This window comes from Alligator mississippiensis, chromosome 8 (genome assembly GCF_030867095.1).
Source record: "Alligator mississippiensis isolate rAllMis1 chromosome 8, rAllMis1, whole genome shotgun sequence".
In the NCBI taxonomy this organism is placed as follows: Eukaryota; Metazoa; Chordata; order Crocodylia; family Alligatoridae; genus Alligator; species Alligator mississippiensis.
In genome coordinates this window covers 65118110-65146077 of record NC_081831.1, presented here as the reverse complement: position 1 = coordinate 65146077, position 27968 = coordinate 65118110, and the positions used below count along the sequence as shown (strand labels likewise).

Sequence of the window (27968 nt, the reverse complement as noted above, 5' to 3'; positions counted from 1 at the left end):
GCAGCTACATCACCCCTCAGAAGAGCATTTGAAAATCTCTTCTTCCTGTAACTTAGTGTTTAACTTGAGAACTGAGCAATTAATTCTGCACAATGTCTCAGGCTGGATGAGAGACTGGATAAAATAAACAGCTTGGTACACTGCTTTTTCCTAAATTCCTCTCTTTTAAAAATCACATGGCAGGAGGCAGGTGCATTTTGGGATGAGATGATCTGTCTCAGGCAGAGAAGCTCTGCTTGGTTCAGAAGTCTGGAAGAGGGAAGAAAAAGGCTCTAGGAGGCACATCCAGAGGGGAGGGGAAAAATATAAGGTGACAAATATGCAAATCCCAATTTTTTTTAACCAGTTTTAATTCTATATATTTTTATAGTTTCATAAACATTTACAAAAATTGTACTAATATTTTTATACCAACAATCAGAAGTTCACATTTGAAAAAGGACAGTCAGTCATACTTTAAACACACATCCAAATACTTCACTTCCAAGTACAAAAATTTAAGAGACTGTGAAACACTTTACAAGGAGGAGACATGAAAGAAAGGAGCTGGAATAAGACTCTGGCCATTAGGTTTACCAATGTGATTTCTTTTCCCTGAACCCCAAGGCATGTCAGCACCTCTCACTTCCCTATGGGATTCTGCTCTAGTTGTATGCTCTCTCCACATCCAGGGAGCTTGTGTGCATGTGCGTGTGTGATGCCAAGCTAAGTTGGCTCTGTTATTTCTGTTTCAGGAGGTTGCGTACATGGATCAGGTGGCATGTGCCTCATTATGGCACTCCTTGGCACAGTCCCGAGGCTTTGTATGCATGCCCTCGAGAGCCTGATTCAGTGGAGTGTAGAGCGCTCTCTGTGGGCCCTGATTCAGCCGCATGCTTAAGACCTTGCTTAAGTGTATGCCTGAAGTCAAACTCTGCTGAGCAAAGTGCTCAAGCCCTGATTCAGGAAACTCCACCTACTCAGGATTGTAGCAACTTTAAGGCTGCATTAACCACATACTTAAGTGCCTTGATGAAATGAAATGCAGGTATGAGATGTCCACACCTCCCATTCACTGGAGGCACTCCAATGAGGGCTGAGGGTGATGATGAGTACCTTACAGAGTCAGGTCCTCACTTCCAGCGATGAGATGGATCCATAAAGCAGAGTAAAACTGGGAGGATTTGTACCTCTCCCAAGGCTGCACAGGGCATTTTCTTCTCTCTCCTCTTTGGTGGGCACTTTTGGCTTCCACTATCGAAGTGAGCATTTCCAGCAAAGACAACTGGTTGGTTAATGCAATGAATTCCAGTCTCCAAAAGACCTAGCCAGGATATGGAAAGACGCATCTTCATTATGGCATGAAAGAGCTATCCACCCGCATAATGTAAACCAGCGTCCGTTACTGCACAGCACTGCAGTAACACTCATGTGAGCTGAAGTGTTGGGAACTGTAATGTAAAATGACTAGTCTTATCTGACATCTGGCAGCATAAGTTCAAACCTCAGCCTTCGCTGCTCGCACTCAGAGTTCGCCTTGAAATCATGGGGGAGAAATGGGTCATTTTCAAATCGTTTCCCAAGATCAGACCCATCTCCTCCATTAAATGGATTTCATTAGGTGAAACTGGATAGGCTGGGAAAGCAGGGGCCTTTGAGGTGTATTGTACTTTTCTGAAATGATTTGATGAGCTCAAAAGCCAGAAAGAAAAAAACCAACTGTACTGAAACCCCTGAAAGATCAGTGAGATTTGCAGGTAAGCACAAAGACCTTTCAAGGTCAAAAGTTCATGGATGGATTCTGAAAAAGGCTGGAAATCCTACCAAAGAAGACAGAGTTTGACATCCGCCTGGTTGTGATCAGTGAAAAACAAACTACCAAAGCCAAGCAGAAACTTGCTCCAGTAAACAAATCAGCCTGCACCACATCTATTACAAGAAAGTACAAAAAGTTTCATTCCTCAGTAAATAGGACAGCTAACTAGAGACTTACAATATGCTTAAAATTCTTACATTTGAGATTATCTTGGCAGTTGGAGTTGAAAGTAACAGAGAGGACAAACTTTGGAAAGTGTATTAGAAAGTGAACAAAAACTTTAGCTATACCAGACACAGTTCAAAAGCAACCCTCCCCCTCCCCCCCCTGCCAAAAAGCACATAACCAAATCTTAGAGGATTTTCCCCCCTCCTTCTTTTGATATGCCCTCTTGGCATTTGACAAGGGCTGAGAGCGGTCCAAGTATACACAGCATGTCCTGTTCAGTCAATCCTGCATTTGCAATCAGTAATGATGTTAGGTCAATACAGATACAGACTGTTGGAGGGGAAAAAAACATTTTGATTTGGAAAGGCATATATGTACAGGAGATGAATCTAGCTAGCAGACTATGATCAAACTAGTGAAGAGTGAAAAAGAGCACATTTGCTTCACAGATGAACTAGTTTCACAAGTCTGACAAAAAAGGCTGCAATATAAATCAACACAAAAGGACATTCACTAAAATCACCAACATGCCAGCTGCTTGGAGACCAAAGTCACATTCAAATTACAGGTTTCCACCAACATACCTACATCATTCAGGAGTATAAAGAATTGTGATCCCTGGCCTTCATGCCCATACTGGCTAGAGCTCCAACACAGATGCAATTATACTGACACAACCAGGCTTTTATTGGTATGATTTGTTTTCCCTGGAAGGAGTGGGGCTGGAATAAGCTTTATTAGCAAAAGCAGTTTTATGGATACAGTTTACACTGATATTTAGTATTTTGTTGGTGCATTATAATGATATATCTACATGATCAGCATGGCACTCCTATTGTAAAGGAGACATAGCAGGAATAGTAAAGAGATTTAAATTTTATTCATCAAAAGAAGGTTATGTAGGATCATGCTGAGAGATAATCTCAGTGTCATTAGAAATAGAGTAATTCTGGACCATTATGTGAGATTATGCCAAATCACATACTCCAACATAAATGCCACCCTCGGAGAACAGTAACAATAGTTTCCCACTTGGTACCAGTGTAAGTGTCCCCACAGAGCCCAAGACACTATCAGACTTCCTCTCTGAGAGCACACAGATGCCATCCAGGTGCTATGGCAATGTGACTGAACCTGTCATGGAGGATGTATGGGTTAATGATGCCAATTCTTGCAAGGTAAATCCAGTAACTAAAAGTGGGAGCTTACAGAGTATGTCTGGCTCCAAAGACACACTGAGATGACAGCGCCTGAAACAGCTGCCTGAGGCAGAAGAAAATCTAGGTTATAGGTGCCGAGATCATAGTTGGCTAAATTACAGTGGAACCCTCCACTAAACAAGCAATCTCCCCAAATACAGAACGTCAGTCCAAAGAGAGGTTTTACGCGTTGATGTACTGAAACCATTTAGAGTCACCTTCCTTCACACAATAGAACTGCATTGGTCGGTAGCTCCACGCGCGCTTCCTTGGAAAATATCTTGAAAGGAAGGTGTGTGAAACCTGCGGGCTTGGTTTAATTGTCCTGAACTGGAGCTGCTGTTTCATGGACTCAGCTGATCCATGATGAGCAGTTTTACCAAATAACTCAACACACAAAAGGGGCCATTTAAAAGAAGAAACTAATAATAACAGTAAAAGAGAACCAGTGCCAGTAGTTTCTATTACACAAACTGTCAGCTAGATAAGTATTTAAGGTGAATTTGTATAATGCATATTATTCCAACAAGGGTAGCTAAAATTTGGAAAAGACTTACAACTACAGAATTTGAATCTGGACAGCTAGTTATTCTCTGAGGATATATATTGGCCACTAGCTGTACTGGCTGGGGGACAAAGGACAAGAGAGGGGAGTCTGCTTTATTTTGGAGTAATCTTGGTCTTTAAACCCCTTTGTGCTCTCCACTTCAGTCAGATAAGGAAAGATTATTCTGCCACAACAAAAATGAGAAAAGGTAAGAATCAGTCTTGGATCCGGGTCTGCAATACTAATGCCTGTATTATTCTTTGGCCCAAGAGACTGAGATTAAAAGTACAAAGTTTTGATCTAGATCTGAAGCTGTATCAAAATTCAAAGGTTTTGACTCAGGCCCACATCCCCCTCTAAGGTTATTTGGAATCACTGAAAGTAGATGCATTCCCTTCGACCAAGTCTAGAACAGTGCATGTGGGCAAGGGCCAAATTTCCCCCTCAGGGAAATCTGAGATCTGATCTAAACCCATGAGTTGCAAAAATGGAGGCAGCTTGGCAGCAGATAATGCCACCTGAATCAGAGAGCCCTTTGCAGGCACTTGCACAGGTACACCAGTAGGGTTTGTGCCTGGTTTCAGTTACAGTAAGGTACACCTCAGAAACATTACTGTTGCACTGGTAACAATACAAGGGTGCGAAAGCAGAATTTGGATCCTTTGCTGTAGATTAAGGGTGCATAGGATTAGCTCAGGTGCCTTCCTTAAGCCTCTGCTCGTATTACTTGAGGGTAGGGACAGATAGACATTTGGAGTTGATGCAAAAGGGGAATATTTTCAAAGGGCAGCAGCTGTTCCATTCTTATTGTTACATGGGGACGAAGCAATATTAAGTTGGAGTGGAGTTGCTACATTTCTATTGTTTCCACCTTGTCCACACATAACAACTGGAATGGAACAGCTGCTGCCCTTTTAAAACTTCTCTAAATGTGTGTGTCAGTACCCTCAGAAACACAGAAGGCTCCAAGTTTCTTGAAGAAATGCTGATCACTAGGTGGTGATACTCTTAAATATGCACTGAAAAGACAGTACAGCAGACCTGTGGAGGACTCCAGAGACTCTGCAGCTCTCGATTTGGAGGGTAAATAGCACATAGGCTCTCTCACAGGTCCTATCATGGGAAGATCTTCAAGATGTTTAATAAGCCCTTTGAATACACAGAGCGTAAAAGAAAAAAGAAAGAAGGAAAGAAAGGTTACCAGCTGACCATCACCTCTCATTATCACAGATGTGAAATGATGTCTCCTTCTTGCTGCTGTTATTCATGGTTTCTTTTTATCCTTTTCTCCCTTGCTTGAGATGCATCCGTTCTAAAATATTTTTTAATTATGGAGATCAGCAAAATATCCAAGGCAGAGAGAACACCCACAGATGGCAAAGGTCCAGTTTTTCACCTTTATTTTCATAGGAACTCAAAACAGATTTAGAAAATGAGCTAAGAGATGAGCATTTAATCTCTTAGTTTGTCTGGCACAAAACATTCTGCTGTCAGAGTGATAGGAGTTAAAAATCTCCTGCCATGTTTTGGCAGGAGCCAATTTTTTTTTTAATGACTAATTTTTAACACCCTGGAGCTTAGGGTTTTGAATGGAAACTCCAACAGATTCTTAAGCAGGGGGCTGCTACAACATGTCCTGCTTTGATGTGCCTTAGGTAGGAATACAGATTCATCAGCTGTTCTCCAAATTCATTGCTTGCTATATACAATAAACCAATCACCTTCTCTCCTCTTGTCTGAATTCACAGTGTCCTTATTTCTAAATGAGTTCAGTTTCGTTACTGGCAGTGCGTGCATTACTGCACAAGAGTCCAAAGATTAATACTGAGTTGGTGTCACTGAAACGTTGACTGTCAAACTCCTCCCTCCCTTCCTAAGAAACGGAGGAGACAAAAGTAATACAGAGAACAGTCAGATGAGGCCTTTGCTTTCATTCTTAGAAGGAAACAGAAAGATTTGTTTCATTTCAGAAAAGAAAGTGAAATTGTAAACCTATGGATGAAGAACCCATACAGCTGAAAACTCATTCACATTTGCAGAGAAAAAGAACAAAGCAAAGACCAGGCCTGGGCACTGGCTTGAGTATAGTATGGACACAGGTTATTTAAATCACAAAACACTCTAGTTAACATAATCCTTCAGTTTTTATGCTGGCAAGTTTGACTTTGTTGGGAAATTGTCTCAGTAAGGGTCTCAAAACCAAATCTTTAAACAGAATGCATGAGCATATTAATTCTTTAGACACTGCACTGGGAAGAGGAGTGTAAGCATGTCAATGCATTTTGGTTATTCAGGTGAAGTTGCCTGAAGTTATGACTTGATGTTCCAGTGATGGACTCCAATAGGCCTAAAGCAAGAACAGTGAATTTCTGAGAAATTAGTGTAATTACTATCAGTTCAGAGACACTCAAATCTTCACACCCATATCTATTGCATGCCAATAACATGCGATAATTCTTGGAATCTGCCTAATACACCTTATTGCTTACATAAGACAGCTACAGGACACGAACACATTTTAAAGACAACGTTCCTCTTTCCATACGGTTGCTTGGATATGTAGCTGTCCTGATTCTGACATCCATTTTTAGGCAAACAGAATATTAGAATCTAGCTTCACTGTGTGGATGAAAGCAGAGAATTTTGCCATATTTTAGCTAATAAACGTCTTGCCTTTCATAGAATTGACAAAAGGAATGTTTAGATTAGGAAAATGTGATGGAAGTAGTTTGAAGTTTGCTACCTCCAGTTTTTCCCCCCAAACACTTAATTTGTCTATCTTACTCACTACTGCACCCTTTGTGTGCCTGGCACAGAACATTTAACTACCTTGGATGGCTCAAAACTTTAGCTTTCTTGAGACAGTGGATCATCACTTCATGCTGGCATTGTCATGTTATAGCACAATCACACTCATGGACTGAGTTTTCAGAATGAAGATTATCCCCTAATGGGAGATTCTTGTACATAAGGATATTGATCTGTAAATGGTCTCAAGCATTAGAGAAGTATTTAGAATTAATGTCTGGGAACGGCACAGTGCCTTGTTATTTGGTATTAGCAAGTGTAATCGGTTACTTACGAACCCAACTTTCACGTGTTGACTCATGTAGTGCTTGTGTTTTGAGGCAGCACAGCTTGTCTTATTGCACATTCAACTTTACCTTCTTTTTTATAATTGAAAAAAATACCCCTTGAAAGGAAAGCTTTAATACTGAGAATATACTGAAAAAAGAACTCTAACGTAGCATGAAGAACCAGGATACAAAGGCAGTTGCAATAAAGGTCTTTCTTTTCTCCTCAAGATAAGGATTAATGGTCAGATTGCGATGCTCCATTTGCTAGGATGTACCTTACTGTGGGAATAGTCCCACGGACTTCAATGGAATAGGGCTGGGGGATCACACTTGGAATCCTGCAGCAGCCAGCAGGGCTAGTGGTAGCACAAAGTACTGCTCAGTTTGAGTCAGAGCAGCACAATCTGACTCACATCAAGACATGGATATGGAACAGATACTTGTTAAACATGCTGTTCCAGCTGATGCATTTTTCCAAGGCTCTGATACATGTTTTAGCTTCTTGTGTTCTGCTTTCTAGTAATGAGTAATAGTTAAAAAAATGTATCCTCAGAGGAAAAGGTTGGTGGAGAGCAAGATGGGGAGATAGAGAGAAAGAGAGAGAGAGAGACACATACACTCCGACACATAAAACACCCATCCACATTTTAGAATTAAATTATTAAGTGCTACAAAATGCCATCTAGTTCTCCAGATGTTGCTACAGGGATTGACATTTATAAAAAATAACAACAAAGCACACCATTTTGCTGTATACCGTCAATGTAGATAAAGGCAGGGGGGCATGTGGAGCCCTTTGTCATTATGCCAAACTCCCACCCCAATGCTATATTGACAAGAGTTACAGGCATGAATTGAGAACAAGTCTATGGTCCAATACTTTGTTAGACCTCCACACTAAGTAACAGAAAGATTCCCATAGTCTCCTCAGTTATCAGTCTTTGCCGTAACTCACTTATAATGGCTGCTTTTTTTTCTTTTTTAGTTAAGCAAGGCAATGGGAAAAAAAAAAAGATGCGAGACAATCATCCATTCTGATGAAACACTTTTTGTTCAACACACAATCTCCGCTTCTTCAACAAGTTAGCTCCGTGGAAACTAAAAGTCAGCTTTGTTGCAGATTTCTTTGAGGCTCCAAATCCAGAGAACCTCATTCCTCTTTATTAACACCTGGTTACACTGATGGCTGCACAAACATGGATTATTATTACCTTCTGTGAACTACCAAGGTTGGTCTTCAATCCAGGCCATGCATCTGCTTCTACTGAATTTCTCATTGAGCTCTCTGAGAGATCAAAATGTGCTGGAGTCTCCACATCAATCAGCAGGACTCCACATAACCTCAGGGCTCTCTGTTCTTACAGAACGTGCTTGCTTTCTGCTGTTTCCAAGTGTGGCAGTGGTCACTTGAGCCTTGTGGACAATTTTGAATAGAAACTGATCATGTCAGCTAGTTAAAATACTCATTACCACCTTGAGCTTGGACCACCATCTGGAGCACAAAATATTGTCCACACAGAGGTACACACTGCATCCGTGCTGCCAAGAGAGATCCCCCTTCTTTCACTCACACTTGTAATCATTTTGAAGGGCAGTCAGCCAGCCTGCCCCTAGATCTTGTCTGAAACCTCCATGTCCCATAGTGACCTCTCAAGCTGCTCCCCAGCAAGACATAAGCATAGAGGAAAAATACTGAAGCATACGCAAAAAGGAAAAAAAAAATGCCTTTTAAAAATATTCTGCCTCTTTTCACAGCTCCTGTAATACTGACAAGTTGATCATTGAAGAATAATACAGACCTGGCACACAAAGTCCATTAGTATTTGCACAGCCCACTCTCCCTTCTTCTAGTCAATTTTTCAGCTTCGACTTGCTTGGAATTCTGAGCAAAAACTAACCCACACACCTCGATGTGGTTAAGAAATGCTAAAGATGAGTTAACCAACCAAGTGGAACAGCTCAGGTCAAAACTGACATAGAGGTCCGAGTGCCACTGGACTCTGACTCTTGGAGATTCAGTGCTAGTCATTTTGTTACCTGCAAATATAGTATTTTACTAGTTAGAACATCTTAAGTTGGCAGTTAATTCCTCTTTCTGTTGGGGGCTTGGAAACCTACTCATTTAGTTACTAGTTAAGAAAGCTGGAGGTGACCAACAGATGAACCACAGGCTAATAGTTCATCTCCTCAGTTTTAAGAGGGATCATCTTGAATGGATGGAGTTGGGTCTCAAAATTTAAATCACACTTTCTTCCTTTTCTACCTTTCTGTGTTTTCAAGTGCCTTCAGTTTTCTTGCAGTGATCCTTGATCTCTGCTTGACAAAGAATTGGGGAGTCGGGGCCAGAGGCTACATTATGAGTCACAGTAAGTGCTCAGCATCACTGAGGGCAGTATGTTTTCTCTTTCCATCCAAGAGCAGATGGAAAAGGTGAGACTCCAAAGTTCTCCTGCCATCAGTGAAACACACATCTGACAACCAGCAGCTAGCCTACTTTAACTGTTTACAGCCAAGTCAGGTTTGACACTAGGCACACACAGCGAGGGGATCTCTCTCCTTGATGGAATATCAGAGGGGAAATCCGAGTTTGGTGGCTGACCAGGCCATACAGGAATTAGCTTATGGTCCAGTTAAACAGATTGAAAATTTTCAGAAAAGACTTTTTTTTGATGTGGGAGGGGAGAATTCAGCACTCTTACAAAAGACAAATGCTTAGCCCTATTTTAATTTTTTTGCCTTCAAGTGGAATAAAAAAAGTCTTGAAATCTGTTCATCATAGATTAAGCTCTGTTCATCATAAGTTTAAGGTAGTATGGAACTGAATCCAACATCAAGGCAATATGTGCAGGCAGCATCAAGGATGCTGTGTGCTAGGATGGATCTGTAACTAAAACCCAGAGGTTCAACAAGTTTTGCCTACAGCTTGCTTTAAAGGCATTCATTAGCTGTAAACAAATATTGTGACAATTAGAAAATTGAGGAAGCAAGAAAAGTGAGTTCGAGTCCAAGTTAGAGTTCTCTTCAGAAAATGGTTGGAGAAAAATGCAGCTTTAAAAATCAAAATGTCCTGTAAAATGGCTCCAAAAGTTAAAAGCATTAACTAGGAGAACTTTTTCCTCTACAAATATTAGGCCTGTGCGAAGTGGCTAGTATTTGTTTTGGATTCGGATTCAGTCGATTCGGAGGACAGAGATTCGATTTGGTGATTCAAATCACTGTCCCAAGTCGACTTGGCGGAATCTAATTCAAAGATTCAGCCGCTGCCGAATTGGCCGAATCAAACAGGTCCCACCCCCCACCCACTCTCCCAACCCCATCAATGGCTGCCCTGCCCTGCCCAGCACCAGCGTTCCAGCTCTTTTAAAAAAAAAAGCCCCGCACTCACTGGCTCCTGCCAGGCAGGGCAGCGATCCCTGCTGCCCCCCACTGCCCCGCACTGTGCAGGGGGGGCGCTCTGCCACGAGCCCCCAAAAGCCCTGACAGCCGCTGCAGCCCCCTACTTATCAGCATGGAGTCTGGGTCCAGCTGCTTGCGTGGCAAATGGGGACTGCCCGAATCACCGAATCTCCACCAAATTGATTTGGAGGCTTCAAATCAATTCAGACCTTTGTATTGGTCTCTTAATTTGATTCAGATTTGGAGATTTGGCTACTGAATCAGGCCAAATCTCATCCAAATCAAATCAGTACCCAAAGCTTCGCACAGCCCTAACAAATATATTGCAGCACCTCTGCAACTGCACAGGATTATACTCCTTTTAAAAAAGGGCCTGTGCTTAGACAGGGGGAAGATGCTGGTGTCAGAGTGTGTACATGTGTATGCATGTCTCTGGGAGCGAGGGACTGGGAAAAGGCTTTATATGTGTGCCTCGGTGGTAGGACAGCCTGGAAGGAGCTCTCCATTCATGACGGTCTCTGAAACCAACATTTTGTCTTTGCCAGAATCCGGCTGCTGTTTCTTGAGCATTCTTTGATGAACCAGAGGCACGACAGACAAGACCAGGCCCCCGATAATTGGGGGAATTCCAGCAAAATAAAAGGATGGGTGGTAAGTCCCAAAATAATCATGGAGGTATCCTGAAAAACAGAAGAACCGTGATTGTAGTTACTTTAGACTAATGGCTAATTTAAGTCTTCCTAAATCCACAGAGGAGACGACTTGGGCCCTCTCCAGCTCCAGCCTAACTAGGCTTCATAGAACAGAGCTCTGTTACCCAGGATTTTAAAAGCTGGTATCAGAATTAAGGATCACAACCTCAGATACTAATTATTATTTAACTACAACTGAAATAAGATTCTGAGACTCAAACCAGAATCAGAAATAAAATCAAGGTAACGTTTAGTAATCAAATACTGCAGATGCAATTTTTTATCACTAGATTGATAAACAAATATACAGGAAAAAGGATACCAGCTGCCTATAAACATGTTGAGCATTAAACCCCTTTCTTTGTAACAAAGGGTTTGCTTATGGATGTCCATGCTAGTTTTGGTTTGGGTTTTTTTTGTTTGGAGAGGGAACCAACTACTGACATTTACCAATTACACGCTACTCCCTTTAGACCCACTGTGCAATACCATTTGTTCAAGCAAGTTCTTACATGACTAGACTTTTTTTTTCTGGAGATGCTACCTACTTCCATCATCATTTGAAGGCTGTTAGGAAAGTCCCTAGAATTCCAAGATTTCTCTTGCATGTAGAAACATAGGGATTGCATGGTTTTGCATGATGTGTCCAATTCAGGATATTTCTAAGGAGCAGCGTAATGATGCTGACAGTCTTTTCTCAACACCAGCTGAATCATCAATTCATGCCCAGAAGCATAGGCACTGATAGTGCTTTTTTTTTGTTTTGTTTTTATCAAATTCAGCTGCCCTTCTTGTTCAAGGGCATGTTCCTGCATTGAACTTGCACATGTTTTACTTTAAACACAAATAAGCTCAAAGTCCTTAAAGTTAAGCAAGTATGCAGATGTTTGTTGGACAATAACCCCATATCTAATCTTTACATTCTGTTCAGTAATTTGAGGCATGATTTGTACCCTCTGCCAAAACTCCAGCTCTAAATTTAATGTTATAAAAAAGTGGTAACTATGGAACTCTAATTTAAAATATTTTTTCAAGTAACTGAGGCTAACACACGTCTACGAAATATTTATTAAAACATGGTCAATTCTGATATTAGTCTGTTCTGTCTAATTCTATCTTAAAACTCTCTCTTAAATTGCTGGGATGATGAAACATGCTCTGTTAATTTTTTCAGTATTCAGCTGCCCCATGTGAAGAAAAACACTATTACATCATAGGAAAAGTCTTATTTGTAAACATACTGCAGCTAAAATTAATGTGGACAAAAACATAGAAACATAGAATATTTTTAAGATAATGCATTAGTTTATACCAAAATATGTGAAGAAGACAACAGTATGTGTTTCCTCTTTCCACAATACCTCACTTCTTCCCTAGACACCACCACCTTCCAATCATTTGTGATGCAAGACTTAACATGCAATCCCATAAAATCCTGTGATTTTAGAGTCCGACACTTCTACTGACCTGCTATTGGTGGCCCGGCAGTCATTGGGATGGCCATAAGACCCAGGAGATAGCCAATAGCTTGAGAAGCTTGCATTGGTCCAACCAACTCAAAGGCTATGGGAGCCATGATAGTTATAAAGAAACCATCACAAAGTCCAAGAAAGAGGCAGACAACAATAACATCTTCAAATTTTTGGCACTGTGGGATCATCATGCACATGAGGCCCAAAAGCATAAAGGAGGCAACCTGAAGAGTCAAAGTGCAGATATTAGACAGGTAACTGATAAACCATGAGCTTGTGGCTTCTTAATGCAAGTCCAAGGTTGTGAGACTATTGGAGAAAAAGTAAGAGGATCCATTCTGTAATTTCATACTGGTAATTTGAAAACATATCTTTAAGACAAGAGGGCTCATTTTGGACAAATAATATAAGTAGTGTAGAAGCCCACCCTTAGCCCATCATTTCTATGACCAGTGCCCTGACTAATCCTGTACTTATATATAATAAACACCTTGTCTCCCTTCCAGATTCTTTGGTCTCTCTAGAATGGCAAGCCCTGTTGGCCGCTCCAAATATTGCCTCCCACTTCAATCTCTCATTCGCCTGCCACTCTTTTATCTTGGACATGTTGCTTCCAGTTGCATCATCTTGCTCATACCTTGCAGTGCTCACTGTTCATGCCTTAGGTAGATCTCCAAAGATCCTGAAATAACCAATGATGCAGATAGGCATCTAGCAAGATTTTCAGGCTTTCATTTTTGACTTCTGGAAGATATTGAGTAAAGCATACAGCTTCTCTATGACTCACTTTAACCTTCAATAATATTTAACTACTTCCTGGGTGTTGGGAGGGTTAGTGAATTGGGTGGAAAGCCTGTACAGCTCCTTGGATGAAATGCACTAAGTGCCATATATTGATATTTGTGTGGGCAAGTCATCCCAGGGTAGTAAAGCTTTCATGTTTAGCATGCACTTGTATGGGGGAGAGGAGCGGAGTGGAGGATGAAGCATAGCAAACCTGCAAGTAAATCTTCTTCAGTCCAGGAATGCAGTCACCAATCCGGCCAGAAACCAAGCGTCCAAGCCCTGACATGGCTCCAAGGCAAACCAAGAGAATCCATTCCTTTTGGTCTTCCTTAAATGCCTCCTCCACATACTTAATCTGGGATGGATAGAGGGAAATAGAGCCATTAAGCCTCAATAAACCTATTAATTACACTCACCAAAAACACAGACTGGCTGGGACTGTCTTAAATATTAGACCAAGAATTTCTAAGAGGAATGTCTGTAACTAGATACCAACTATAACTGTGTGGAATTCCCTTCAAAGGATTAACTGCTATTAGAGAACGGCTCTGCTATGCTACACAAATACAATATGCTGGACCTTAGTATATCTCACAGTGAGATATACCACCTCCACCTCCCCCTTGCCAACCTCAAGCCCAACGTATCAGCGAAGGGCCTCGGAGACCACTCTGGTAATGAGCTCTCCAACTATGGCATGTGCCCCACCTCCGCATTGATGGATTACTTACGCAGCTTTACTGACCTGCAGTAGCTGCCCAGCCTGCCATGACTTACACAGACGAAGTCCAGAAGGGGGCTCAGGCAGTCAAAATGCTGTGTTAGTGAAATGCTCCAAAGCTGCCTCTTCCCCACACTATTCTTGTTCACAGGGAAACTTCTGCATCAGCCTCTCTTCTTCATGACCCCCTGCAACTCTGTCCCCACTTGCCCTTCAATATCCTTCCTCACCTTTTAGAGTCCTTGGAAGGAGGAATCTCATTAGAAACCTCCCTTCCACACACACCTACCCACCCTTTCCCTCTGCATCCACTACACATTGTGGTGATGCACTCTCCAGCTGAGTACTAGCACTGGTCAACAGCACTGAAGATCACCAGCCAACATGCGAGGCAGATTGAGGGGCTTTAGCTGAACAGACTAGCTGCAGAGACAGATTCCTATTCACCCCCTCTTGCTCACCATGCTCCTCTATCTCCTCCCCCCAGCCTTCTCACCAGATGCACGTAAGGTACAAAGTATCCCAGGACGGCAGTGGCGATTCCAAAAGCCCATATCCGGTAGGTCTTTTTCCTGAAAACCCTCATGCTGAAATAATTCTGCATCTGGTTCCTGCACTGCTGTTTCATGCTCCGGCTGGCCAGTTTATCTTGCCCGTCCTGGTGAGAGTCAGAAGAAGGAGGCAAGAGGGGCCGGAAAGTCAGAGACAAAAGTATCTGGATAAACATAAAGGCACTGAGGACTTGGAAAGTGTGAGCCAGCCCAATGGCTTTACCGACAGTCTTCAAAAAGAACGGAAGGGATATTGAGAAGAGGCAGCTGCCGCCAGCCACGATGCCATTTGCCAAGCCCAGGCGACGTTTGAAGTAATGACCAAGAATTACCAGAGAGGGCTGGAAAGCAAAGGAGCTGCCACATCCAAAGAGGATCCCGTAGGTGAAGTAGCGGACTTCAAGGGACCTATTGGCAAAAACAAATCCGCTTTGTTAAACAGCACAAGCTTATTATAGTTTATCTTCCAGTAATGCCCAGAGTCCTCAGGTGAGATCAAGGCCCATTTTGTGACAGAAACCATATAGGTAAAGGCTACCTTGAAGAGTTTACAATCTAAGCATACAATGCAAGGATTATCTCCATTTTATAGGTATCTCCTAAAATCTCACGGTAGATTAAGTATAGCTTCTCTCTGTAGAGGAGAATAAGAATAAAAGGCAACTGAATTACACTTCCCATGAGGTCCTGCTGCAGTATAGGGAACTGGAATCCTCTTTATTTTTTAGACATACAGTTCTTTTGTGAAAAAAGTTATTTTTTTTTAAATGGAAAAACTGAAAATATTCAGCCATCCCTAATTTCAAAGCAGGAGGCCTGACCGCTAAAATAGCCTTTGGCATTTTGTTCCAGAACAGAACAGTGGAGTGTTCCTGCCCAAATTCCAGTTTCGGTAATAAATGTGCTGCTTCCTTTAAACCGCTTGCCAGTTTCAACTGGATGTTGTTATTTTTCCATTTTTACCCTGAAATTTTATTGTGAGCTGTTAACCAGATGCTATACTCTGCTACAGGGGTGGCTGCGTTTCTGCAGCCAGTGACATGACCATATAAATGTGCTTTGAAATCCTTAAGTGGGGAAAGTTTGATTTTTTTTGTCTTTAAATGCCAATTGGTATTAATAAAGCAGGTAAGAAGATTCTTGCCGTTCTGTTTCTTTTGGACAGCAAACTGAGAAAATGTTTATAAACATATCACTTATTCCATTACAGAGTCTGTCTCTCCAGCTAGGCAAGCAGAAAGCAGGACACAATTGCTATACTGAGTTATTCAAAGACAAATGACTGTCACAAAAAACAATTTCCAGCTCCTCCAAAACCAAACCACATCAGAGAAACCTCAGGAGACGTCAGGTGGACAGATGAGTAATCATTTCACAGCTGTTCCCCTGCCCTTCACACAACTATTTCAAGGACAAACCTGAGAGTGCAGACAACACCGCAGTCTAGGGCCCAGCCACTGAATGTGGAATACAGACACTAGAGGATCATCTGTTTTCTCTGCTGCACTCAGACTGCCATACTATCCCACCCCCACAGTCCCAGCTGGGATAAGGCAGACTCAAGCTCTGGAACAAGCTTAATTTTGAATGACTAGGGACAATAAACCACAGGTCCCATCTGGATGTGTGTTAAAATATCCCATACTCTTGTGTGAGAGCAGGGCTTTGCCCCTGTAACCTTTGCCAGGATTTTCCATTTCCTCTCCTTGTTGTTAAGCTGGCTCTCATCCTCCACCCCCAAAGGCAGCTCCATTTTAGTAGTGATAAGCACATAATTTCGACAGCTTTATAGAAAGAATTCTGTCTCTATTGAGTTGATGCCCCACTAGATAAGTAAAAGAGCTTCTTTAAGCTCAAGAAATAGTTGCCTGTGGGCTTTGTTGCCAACGATACTGGTCTCTGTTCCCACAGATGACCGTTTGGGTCTGTGCCGTTCATTGCAAGCACACGCAGTAGGTGTTTTGGGGATGAAAGTTATCAAAGGCAAAATGATATTACAAGAATTCCACTAATGATGGGATGTGGTGTTTGAACACAGGCCACTTCTGATGGGAGTCTGCTTTCCTAACCAGAATACATTTTAGAAAGGAAAAAAAGTAACCACAGAAAGCAAGAGTTGGGTCAATTCCCTGGAGAGAAAAGAAAAACAAAAGCATTAACACCCCCCCCCCCCAAACCCTCATGCCCCTGGGATTATAAAGATATACAATGAAAGGAAATAGTAACAGGTACAGGACAATGATTCCACGTCTCAGTACACTAACAGAGGATAAATAACTTGGCACTGCAGAGGATAAATATCATGATCATTTCACCACGTGAACACTGAGTAGTGGAGGGGAGGAAGGGAAAGAAGGGACTAGCAACCCCATGGGAATTAAATGTTCCCACACAACCCACCTGGGTCTAATTCAGAGCCTGATTTCTCATTCCCTGGATTCAGAGCAACACAGTGGGACTATGTCGATCGCTCAGTGCTGGTGGGGAGAAAAGAGAGCAGTTCAGATGGCTCAGCAGAGAAGCTGCTGGCTGATATTCAGTTTGCTGTGCAAAGGAGACCACTCCAATTTAGAGGTTTAAAGGAAAGCAAAGGGGCACAAGACAGGTAGAAAAGGGGTTATGTAGCCCTCCAGGAAAAAGTAACTCCCTTCCCAATACCCCTAAAACCTACTAATCTACAGAGGCAGAAAGACGGGATGGAAAGTTTTGAGAGTCTTCAGAGAAGAGGTTTGACAGATGGAAGGAGATAGCCCCATTGAAATACCAAACATTTCTGATTCTTGTTTCCTGCCTTTGCTCAAGAAACCCCAGCTAAAATTGTGAAAAAAACTAAACATTAAACATAGCTGATGTTTATCTCTTTGTAACAGAGCCCATTAGAACAGCAGCAGTAGCAGCAGCTTTTAAGTAATAGTGTAACAATGGATGTTAAAAGACATCAAAACCAGAAAACCAGAAAAAGAGGTAAGGTAGCCTTGGTACTATTACTGTTAATAGTATGCCTGTTTCAAAATAAGATAATCAAATTTAAGGCAATTAAGGCAGATCTCCCAAACCATTTTTCCCCTTTTTTAATACACCACATGTCCAACTACAAGTATTTCATCAGTGCCATACACTGAACACAGACTGACTTAATAGAGTTTGGATCTGAATTTCAAACACTCTAAAAGTCCAAAGATGTTTGCATCTGGCACTTTAGAGCAGCTTAGACAGAGATATAAATAAAGTGTGGATGCAGATTCATGCTAGATTCACCAAGTTTATAGATGCTTGGAAACACAATCCTAGTTCAAATCTATCTGTATCAATGGGATTCTCATGTCATGGGTGGGAACTGAAGTGCAAGCATCCATGACCAAAGTGCAAGTACATGAGGGATGTGGATCAGGATCTGGGGGAACACCTGTTCACTAGGGCACCCCAAGGGATGACAAAGTCCAACAGTCACAAACTCCTGCAAGACCATTTTAGGCTGGACATAAAGGAAAACTTCTTTACTGTCCAAGCCCCCAAGGCCTGGAATAGACTCCCCTCAGAGGTGGTGCAAGCACCTACTGCGCACACTTTTAAGAAACATTTGGATGCTTATCTTTCTGGGATCCTTTGACCCTCGCCGACTTCTTGCCCTTTGGGCAGTGGGCTGGACCCAATGATCTTGTGAGGTCCCTTCCAGCCCTAATGTCTTTGAAATCTATGACAAGGAGGAGGAGAACATAGTGTACCCAATTTTCCATAAATGTTACTAAGTTCTCCTTTAAGGGATGGATCAAGTTCAAGACCATTCAGGTTTCATTTTGAGGCTCAATCTATCTGTCCCTCTTTACTGTCTGACTATAAAGCCTGTGTACCCTTTCCTCCTTGTCCGGCTTGAGAAACACACCACATGACTACAGCTCTTCACAGGACACTTTCTACGCTGAGGAAGAAGGGATGACAACAAGTGATCAGTAAATCCATCATCATCCTAGGCCAGGCCAGTGAGGAGAAGAAGAGTGGTTCTAGAAAGCTTATATTAACAGAGGAGGTGGTTTTGTGCTTATATATAAAACAAAGATCCTGATCAAGGCATAAAATGAAGTAAAAGTCAACCAAGTATTGCACAGCTTGGTGCATTAACATTAGGACACAGGTCCCTGTCAAGGACACTGACATGCAGATTGCTAGAAGCCCCAGCAAGACCTGAAAGGGTAAGAAACAATTCTGCACTAGTAGAGGAATAGACTAGCAGTTCTTTACTATCTCCAGTTTCCATGCACTTCGACCAGATGAACCACTGCTGCATCTGAGCACAGAAGCTGCTATGTGCATACAACCTACAGCACATGTTATTTGAAACTGAGGGCTATGACTGGCTTATATAAAAGCTTACTCATTGTTATGGGATAGCATTAAGTTGTTGACTCCAAATTTCAGAATTGGACTTTATGAATGAGATGGAGGACCGCCAAGCTAAGCAGCATTGCTCTTCTGATTTCTGTTCACTTTTGCCTAAGGCTGTCTGATAAAGAGGACACTCCCTCCCCACACCCTCCTAGACAGATACAGAGGACTTTTATTTTACCCTTATATGACAGCTGAAGGAGTTTAAACTGTGACTAAGAAAGCAGGAAATATGGATTCTAGCTCTAAAGTTCTCCTACTGGAAAGGATCTCTTTTTGTTTCTTTTTAAACAAAAACCAAACAAAACCCCAACCCATCCAGTGGCACAGTCTCAAGTCCGGCTTTGCTTTGCACAAACATTTCACAAGCGAAGAAAGAAAATGTCAAACTTCTGCTTGAAAGGAAAAAGGGATTACAGAATAAAACAGTGTCTGAAACTACACACAACTGCAGTTCATTTTGCTTTATTCTATTGCCATGACCTCCCATGTATCAGTCCCACTGGGAATGGCTAGGTGCTCTCAGGGTGTAAATTTTCTACATGAAGTTAAATCAGCTTCTACCCCCCCCCCCCCCAAAAAAAACCCCTGCCATTGATTTGTATTCTTATCAAGTGGTTGCAATTCATGCTCTTGGGCTTATCTACAGTAGAGTATCTGCTTGCTAAAGCTATGCCTGAAAGTTAAGCTTATGGAGTTCTTAATCACAGAGAACATACACTGATAGAAGTGGTTTTAATCCTAGCTTAGCTATGCCACCTCTCCAAATATAACCTAAGCTAAGAAAACCTCTCTTCTTTTGGTGTAGCTGGGATGTTTTTCACACCCAAAGTAGGGCTGGAAGGGACCTTAGCAGGTCACCTTGCCCAACCCACTGCTCAAGGCAGGATCGTCCCTGTCTAAATTATCTTAAATAAATGTTTGTCTAACCTACTCTTAAAAATGTCTAAGGATAGGGATAGCTATGCTGGTCAAGCTTTATAGTAGACGTGGCCTGTAGAGCAGAAGGATCCGACTTGTAGCATTGGTACCACCAGGACATTTTGCAAGGCTGCGGTGTGCACTACACTACCGCTACACTCCAAAACAATCTGTTAGGAAACCGGACTCTGTGACACACAAGGACTTCCGATACTGCTCAGTGGTGGACGAGCATGTGTGCGGTTGTGAGAAGATAGGCCGGTTATGGGCAGGGGTTGTGGGGGATGGGACAAGAAATATACTGAAATTGGCTGAAATTCAGGCCAAAGCTCCTCTATGCGCTGATCTGGAATGGGACCAAACACGGCCCCTGAACTTTTGGCAATGCCTGCTGTGTGATCCTGTGCTGAAGCCAGCAATGCACGCCTGCCATTGTATGCCCGTAGTTTCACTGAACAGCGGGTGGCCTCCTCAGCGCACTTGGATTGTGTGGCATAAGTTTCCCACGGAGATTTCTGCTTCTCTATTTTAAAATGTCCGTTTCAAGCCTCTCTTTGTGGTATGGCCTTGGGACCATTTCCCACCCGGACACAGAAAGGAGCCAGGAGAGGCTGGCACGAAGGCCGCTGTTCTGGGCTTCTGCTTTATCTTCGCTGCCCCCGCCCTCCTGTGGTGAAGTCTTCCAGCTCTGGGAGCGGTGCAGGAGAATGCTGGGGACAAGGCACCTTCCTTCAAATAAACATGGCTTGAAGCATTTCAGGAAGTGCTTTAATTTAAACCATATATGTTTTGGCTGAAATAAGACCCACGACAATGCTTCTATTCATGTCGGCTTTGACTAAAGTTCAAAGATAATTCGCTTTAGGATAGATAAATAAACAAAATCTAAATTTGGAACCTCAGATACTATGGGGAGTGGAGATACAGGCGTATGTACTTGGTAGTCCCCCTTGATCTCCAGAAATGAAGGGCTGCATCAGGTCTGAAGTTCTAGAGAGCCAAATCAATCTATCAAAACCTGGTAAAAACATCTGATGTTAATGACTGTCCTCATGGGATACATGGAAGAGGACTTGCCACAAAAGTTCAAAAGTACTGACAAAAGAATAATACTTCTGTGCCTTTTCGGCGCAGCGTGTTGCAAAGGCAAAACATTCCAATGGAATAACACTGTCGAATCCAAAATGCATTTAAATTCCCCAATTTTCTTTTTGTTGTATATAACCAAACAACCCATAAAGATTCAGTTTGTGCTTCCATTTTGACTAATAACACAGCTGTCAGTTCCTTAGACTCCAGCAGAAGATATTAACTCTTTCACGCCTGCATGGTCAAATTTAATTCCAAATATTTTTTCATTCTTCCTGCTGAAGGTAGGTTATAATTTTTTAAATATGTTTTTTAGTCTGACAGTGTTCGTCTGTAGGTTAACTGTACATGTCAGAGTGCACCCTTCTGTACAGAGATGCAGAGCTGTTTTGCTGAGTTACTTTATTCCCAGATAAGGGACATCTTAAAACTCCTAATCAGGAGCATAGACATTTGAGAGCCTCTTGACAGGAGTTCCCGCAGGGAGAATCCTTGGGTACAGCCCAGCTCTAGAGCAGGGGTGGGAAAACTACAGCCCGTGGACTGAATCCGGCCCACCAAGGGATTCTATCAGGCTGCAGCCAGTCCCTTGGCCCACCCGGTCCAGGCATGAGGAGCAGCGCAGGCCATGATGCATGTGGCTGGTCCCACCGCCCCGGGTGTGTGGCAGGGTGGGGGTGGCATGGCAGCTGGACTTGTCTAACTGACAGCCCCTGTGGCGGTGGCTCACTGACTCTGCCCAGATGTTGTTGCCAGTACACCCCACACCCAATGCTGGGATTGCCAGATGTAGTGGGTGGATAGGCAGGGGCTCCAGGGAGACTGGCCCAGCACCCTGTGGGCAGGGCACAGTCAGCTGGGCACATAGCTTGGGGCTGCAGGCAAGCAGGGAGGAGTGTATGGGAGCAGGAGGAATGGGCAGGGGCTGGAGCCAGGATCACAGGGTGATGACAGTGTGGGGTCAGGGCCCAGGGCAGAGCCATAATCCGCTCCCCACACGTCCCTGCAATGGGCACTGGTTCCTTGGGCAGGGATGGGCAGGGGGTGAATCATGGCTCTACCCCACCTCCCCGTGCTGTCACTGCACTGTGATCCCCGCCCGGTCCGCCCATCCTGCTTCCTGATGCCACCCCCCACCTGCCCAGCCAAGTGCACCCTGCCAGCCCCACCTGCCCCACATGGCACCAGGTCAGCACCTCTCCCCCCACCCACAGCCTGCAACAGCTCACTGAAACTTAAGTGGCCCAAATAATTGCCCACCCCTGCTCTAGAGGAACTTAGGCTAAGGTTTGTGTCTTGTTACTTAAAGATAAGAATAAGAGAAAACTTTGGGGGGAGGGGGAAAAGGGAATTAAATAAGAGTGAGAGAACAAGCAAACGAGTGAGTGACACGTGAGCTGAAGTGTTTTCCGGGCAATGAAACCACACCTGATCTTTGCCAAAAGGCTCTGTTAAAGAACAATTAACAGAAGAAAGCAGCTTGCCAGGAAGTTACATGTCTCCTCAAGGCAAAATTTCATCCTTACTTTGTGAAAGAGCTGGAGAGGAGTCCAATGAAGGCGACGGTTGCACCTGAGGCTGCCGTTGCTCTGCAGCCAATCCGGTCAGTGAAGATACTCACAATGGGAGAGCAGAAGAATATCATCCCCATGGCCAGGGCTCCAACCCATGCTAGAAAAGAGATAAAGGAAGCTAAAGATCAGAAACTGCTTTATAAACCTACATTTGTGAGAGAAAAAACAGTGGGGCAGGGAAGAGGATTTTGTCAGTGGAAGCTAATTTAGAGAGGCCTCTCTCTTTAAACATAGCCAGCCCTTAGGCTCTCCACTCAAAGCTGGACATTATCCCTTTAGAGGCATGCTTGCTTGCACTTTCACTGACCTTGCTGGACTTCTCTTGTGGACAGAACCTGTGGACATTTGGTGTAGGGCATACAGAAGGGGTATATGTTTAAGTTGATGCTGTATCCTTGTTTGCTGGGTTTGTATATTCTACAATAGGGACCTAGATTCCTTGGCATTCATCTAGCTTACCTTGTAGTCTGTGTACTCATCTTTCCACTGACTGAACTGCTGTCTGCCAGATACTCTGCATGGACAGATGCAGCCCTTGACCCAGGAGAGGCCCTTACATGTTAGACTGGGGCTTGATATCTCAAGGTGCTTACCCCTATATTGTCAGCTATAGCTACTATCCCTCACCACCTGCTTCCTGAAAGGGCCAAAGATTGCTAAACATCCCTCTGTGACAGAAGGGTATTTTAAAAAGTAATAAAATTTTTTGTTTTATTGCAAAGTTCTTCCCTACTCTGAGAGCAGCATGGAACAACAGAGATATTAATTGCAGCAAGCATCAGTTTTAGCTAGTAAACAATTCAGTACAAAAGCTAGTAAACAATTCAGGACTTTCAAATGACAGGAACTGGACATCAGTGAGAAATAAAAAACAGAGACATGGCAACACTTAAAAGAGTGCAGTCCAAGCTGTATAGAGTGACATGGGCATAGTCCAAGGGCAATCAGAGAGAACGCACACGTCACAGGACTGTCCTTACTGACTAACACTGCACCACTGTTGTGCTCTAAAATTATATATACAATGTTACCTTGTCTTGCACAAGTAAATGTGCTGTATGTGCATACAGCCAGATTAGAAACATGTACAAAGCTGTTACCATAGAAATCCAACATACATGGTTTTGTTGAGAAAGGTATAACTTAAAGTCCATTCATGTCTGTAGGAGCCTTTCTGGTGATTTCAAGACACTTTGGAATCATGATCAGCAGAAATTTAAGCCTATTCTGAACAGGTTAATTCCCCCCAACCCTTTCCTCTTTCTGTCTACAGGAACTATTGTTTTTTTCAAAAAGGCATTTGTTGCTTAAAGAATTATTTTGGGCCTGTTTGCCATGAACTTTTAAAAAGGTCTCTTCAACCTGTCACAACTTTGAAGAGTAGATTTAGAAAAGCAATAGGTTAAAATAAAATCTCTGTCTGTCATTGCTGATGAGGACCAGACAGGAAATGCACCACAGAATGAATACATTACACCTTGGTTGGGAAGGTCTCCTGGTTGAAAGCACTGAGTTCTGAGGAAGGAAGGAAGGAAGGAAGGAAGGAAGGAAGGAAGGAAGGGTAAAGATGAGAAGAATAATTACTCTGCAGTAAGTCAATGGCCAGGTCACAAATGATGTCATCAAGAAGCGAGATGGCAAAGTGAAGCATTCAGAATAGCAAATCAGCTTGGCTTCCATGTGAACCTGAAACGCGATACAGTTTTATTTACATGATTCCATGCTATGTCTTCTGAAGGACTCCACCTCATCCAGTGCCCAGGTTTGATTACATGCAATGACCAAAACAGTTGTTTTGTAACTTCAAGTCTTGCATGGTGCTTTTTTCAGCACTTGGTCACAGCAAAATCCTTGCTGCAGTCACTGCCCAACGAATGAGACACTGGAGAAAGAAATCTGTCAGGATCACTGTCAGGATGATCATGACCGAAAAAGGACCTAGGCTTGCAAAACTGGGGTAGTTCCATTTTCTTCAACAAATCCACACTTGTTCGCATCAGCCAAGGATATGACCTGGTAGATACATGAGGCTGAAAAAAATAAGATCATGAAGACCTTATCAGCAGTATATCTTGACCTCCAAGAGCTGCCTGTTGCAATATTAATATACTTAATGGATTTGGCTAGCTGTTTTTCTACGGGGAGAAACAGACATTCTACAATGTTGAACTGTTTTATTGATCAAACAGCATATGAATACCTTTTCTTGAATATCTGGACTCATTAAGTACTCAAAATTGTATGCCTTCTTATGTATCTGCCCTGACATGCTAGGATAATTCATTTAGTGCTGATATGGCAATAGCTACCTACTTCTTGACTGCTTGTAATAAAGCATGTTTTAAAATTACTGCAGGATCTCTCATCTATAATCATAGTGTGCAGGAGTGGAATTAAATTTCTGCATAGCTGGTCTCAGCTTCCAAGGGTGTGCAATTCTCAGTGCTTGGCTCTAGAGTATAATGACTGAAGTCGTAACATGACCATTCAGGAAACAAAACCTTCCTCATATACAGCAAAAGTCCCAGTTACATTGCAAGGCAGGGTTCAGCAAATACTCAATATGGAAAGGTTTTTTTGTTGCTGTCTGCAAACCTTTTCATCTGGATGTACAATTAAGACCCAGTGCAATTGGTCCTTTGAGAGCCATGTGTGCTTCAGAACATAGCCATGTCCCTATTGAAAGAAAATGCTTCCCACACAACAGCATCTTCTGTCCTCTTCCCCCCCAAAAAACCTCCACACAAAGAGGTCACTCTCAGGGCAGAGCAGAGTTAATCTTTCCAAATTAATTACAGGTTTTCAAGAACTAACTTATTCAAAAGCTTTTCAGTAAATTGAGATTGGAGCAAAAAAAAAAATAAAAAAATTCTAGAAGTAGAGAAAAACTGAAGCACAGCAGGAGTTATCTGGGACTCACTTTAGTTTGAATGTATTCCCATTTGACCACAGAACAAAACAAAACAAAATTAAAAGGCGGGGGGGGGCAATTGGAGAGACTCCCTCCACAGCCAATTTTCTTGGTTATAAACATAGAGCAATGAAAGTACTTTATTAGATGACATCTTTCCAAAGAGCTGTCCAAAACAACTGCTAGAGGGAGTGAAGGATGGGAGAAGAGCCAAAATACAAAAGGCTCATGAAGTTGGATAATATATTTTCAGAAATATTTCTCCTACTGCAATACAATATTAAATGACCCCATCATGTTTGAAGTCTGTTATTTCTAGGAAATTTACTTTAAAGAAACATAGACATTCAAACACAAACCAGGTGTTACATTTAACAAGACAGATTCTGACCTAAATTACTCTTGAATTTAGACAAAAGTAACTGGTATTCAAATCTGCCTCCAAATCCATATTTGTATGGATGAATGAGACAAAAAATCTCAGTCTGGAAGTTTGGTACCATCTTTGTTGAAATTCTAAAATGTTTGCTTTGTGAAGGAAGTGCTGGCCAATTGAAAATGTATATTAAATTAATTTAAAAAATCTCTTGTAATATATTACACCTTAGAGAAACACCTTATTGTAAGTGATGAACATAGAATGCTCTGGTAAAAATCATCCAGATAAAATTAGAAATAAAACATAGTTAATGTATCTAGAGATCTGTTTTCAAAATTCTTTACAAAATTGACTAACAAAATCTAACAGAGACTTTGAAAAGGAGGGAAGGATTATCGCTACCATCATTTCATAGACATGGAATATGAAGGAGAATGAGGTTAAGTGTCTTGTCCCAATGATGCAGATAGGACAAGAGAACAAAAGCTACTAGCTCCCATGGCTGTGCTCAGACCTCTTTAGTTGTGTGCTGGTATTAAAAAAAAACCCAGGGCATCTGGGTTCATAGTTAATTCTTATTTTTTACTGTAAAATGAGTACTGCGCTTAAGAGTGAGGGAACAGATCTGATGCCTCTGCTGTGACAGCAACAATTGAACTCAAGACTGCTGCTGCTCCTGTCAGCAATTAGTGCGGATTTTACCCTGACAGTTCCAAGAAGAGGTCAGAGGAGAAGCACAGCAAAAGGTCCAAGGAAATGAAAAGATTTGAGAGTGTATCCAGAACCGACATAGCAAAAACATGACTGTAAGGCATATTGATGCCTAGACTTGCTCTTCTTTGGGGTTGACTGGACAGATATGAACACTGAAGGAGTCAAGCAGAATTGACTTTTGGAAATGTATTTGAAATCTTGATAATAGAGTTAAAGCTTCCCAAAGAATTCTCTGTTATGGTTTTCTGGGTCACTGCAGCCCGGAAATACTAGCCTCTATGAGCCCAGTAAAACATTTACTGAGAGACCTGTTATTGATATTAATGGGAAAAGAATGGGGTCCCATTAGCTTGCTGTACAGGACAGCATACTACCTGGCATCTCTCAAGGATCTTAGCAAAGCAAAAGCATGATGCAAAGCTCATTGGAAGTCAAGGGGAGTCTTGCTTTGGACTCCAATGGATTTTCAATTGGGCCTGCAGTACCAATCCCAGATATAACCCAACCTCCACTCTCCCTTTCAAACATTTGCCATGTGAGCTACGTAATCCATAGGATGGCAGCATGGCAATGTATAGCTCACAGGCTGCATGTAGACTGCAGAGCCACTGAATGTGGCCCATGGAGTTGAAGGTCTTTGCTCACAACCATGCTGTCACTGCTTCTCCTAGAGTGTTTCACCCTCCCACCCCACAAGCTGTGTGGGCTTAGCTTCCAACTGGTGGGGGACTGAACCATGGCTGGAGAACTGCAAATTTGATCTGTGCTGATGCTTCCTGCTCTCCCTCTTCCCCCACACCTCCCAGCTACAGTGCAGGTACAGCTGGAGGCTGCCCAGGACTGGTGCAGCTCTCTGCCCCATGTGCCAATGCCACTGCTGCTTCTCTCTGCTCCCTTCCCCGTAGCTGCAATGCAGACACAGCTTCCAGCCCAGGGGGAGCTGTACTGGGCAGCTTCCAGTTGTGCTCATACTGCAGCTGGGAGGTGGGGCGGGGAGGGCAGCAGAGAGAAGCAGTGGTAATGTGGATGTAGTTTTCAACTCCCCCAGCCCTGTTGCAGCCCCCAACGGCTGAGCCTGCAAGCAGCCAGGCGAAAGGGAGGGCTTGGAGGAGCAATGGTGGCGTGGGTGCAGCCCCCAGCTGTCTGCTTCAGCACAGGTGCAGGAAAAGCCCTCCTGGCACTCACATACCACCAAAGCCACCCGGACACCTCAGACCGAAGCAGACTCGCTCCAGCCCACAGCTTTTTAAAGGTTGCGGACCACTGATGTAGCCTATTTAAAACAAAAGAACGCCCATAACAGTCATATTGACAACATGCTCCGATCAACTGGAGTGTAAAGCACGCTATAGAAAATTCAGACAAAATCCCATTTAAGACTAGACTGGAATTAATTTAAGTATATTACAAAATCTGGATAGGAATTGGGTTAAGACTGGATTAATCTCAAGACATTTCAAGTTCAAACATTTACTGGAATGAACATTTAGTGGGTTTATTTTGGAGTCAGCTTTCACAGTGTGGGAGGGGGGTGAAAGCACCATCAGCTCTTAATTTGGTATCTTCCAAGTTCAAAAGGCAGAACTGGGATCG

The 27968-nt window shown here is 42.7% G+C and overlaps 1 protein-coding gene across 1 annotated transcript in view; it reads right to left on the bottom strand.

The window, feature by feature from the left end:
* Positions 1-328: 328 nt before the first annotated feature.
* Positions 329-27968, bottom strand: part of SLC16A2 (solute carrier family 16 member 2) — a 95740-nt gene continuing 68100 nt past the window's right edge. The window contains exons 2-6 of the mRNA XM_019487937.2: positions 22324-22468; positions 14350-14812; positions 13344-13487; positions 12342-12570; positions 329-10862 (exon numbers count right to left, since the gene is read on the bottom strand). Of these exons, the coding sequence (XP_019343482.2) occupies positions 10642-10862; positions 12342-12570; positions 13344-13487; positions 14350-14812; positions 22324-22468 (1202 nt within the window). The 3' untranslated portion in view covers positions 329-10641. The remainder of the gene's footprint in view (positions 10863-12341; positions 12571-13343; positions 13488-14349; positions 14813-22323; positions 22469-27968) is intronic.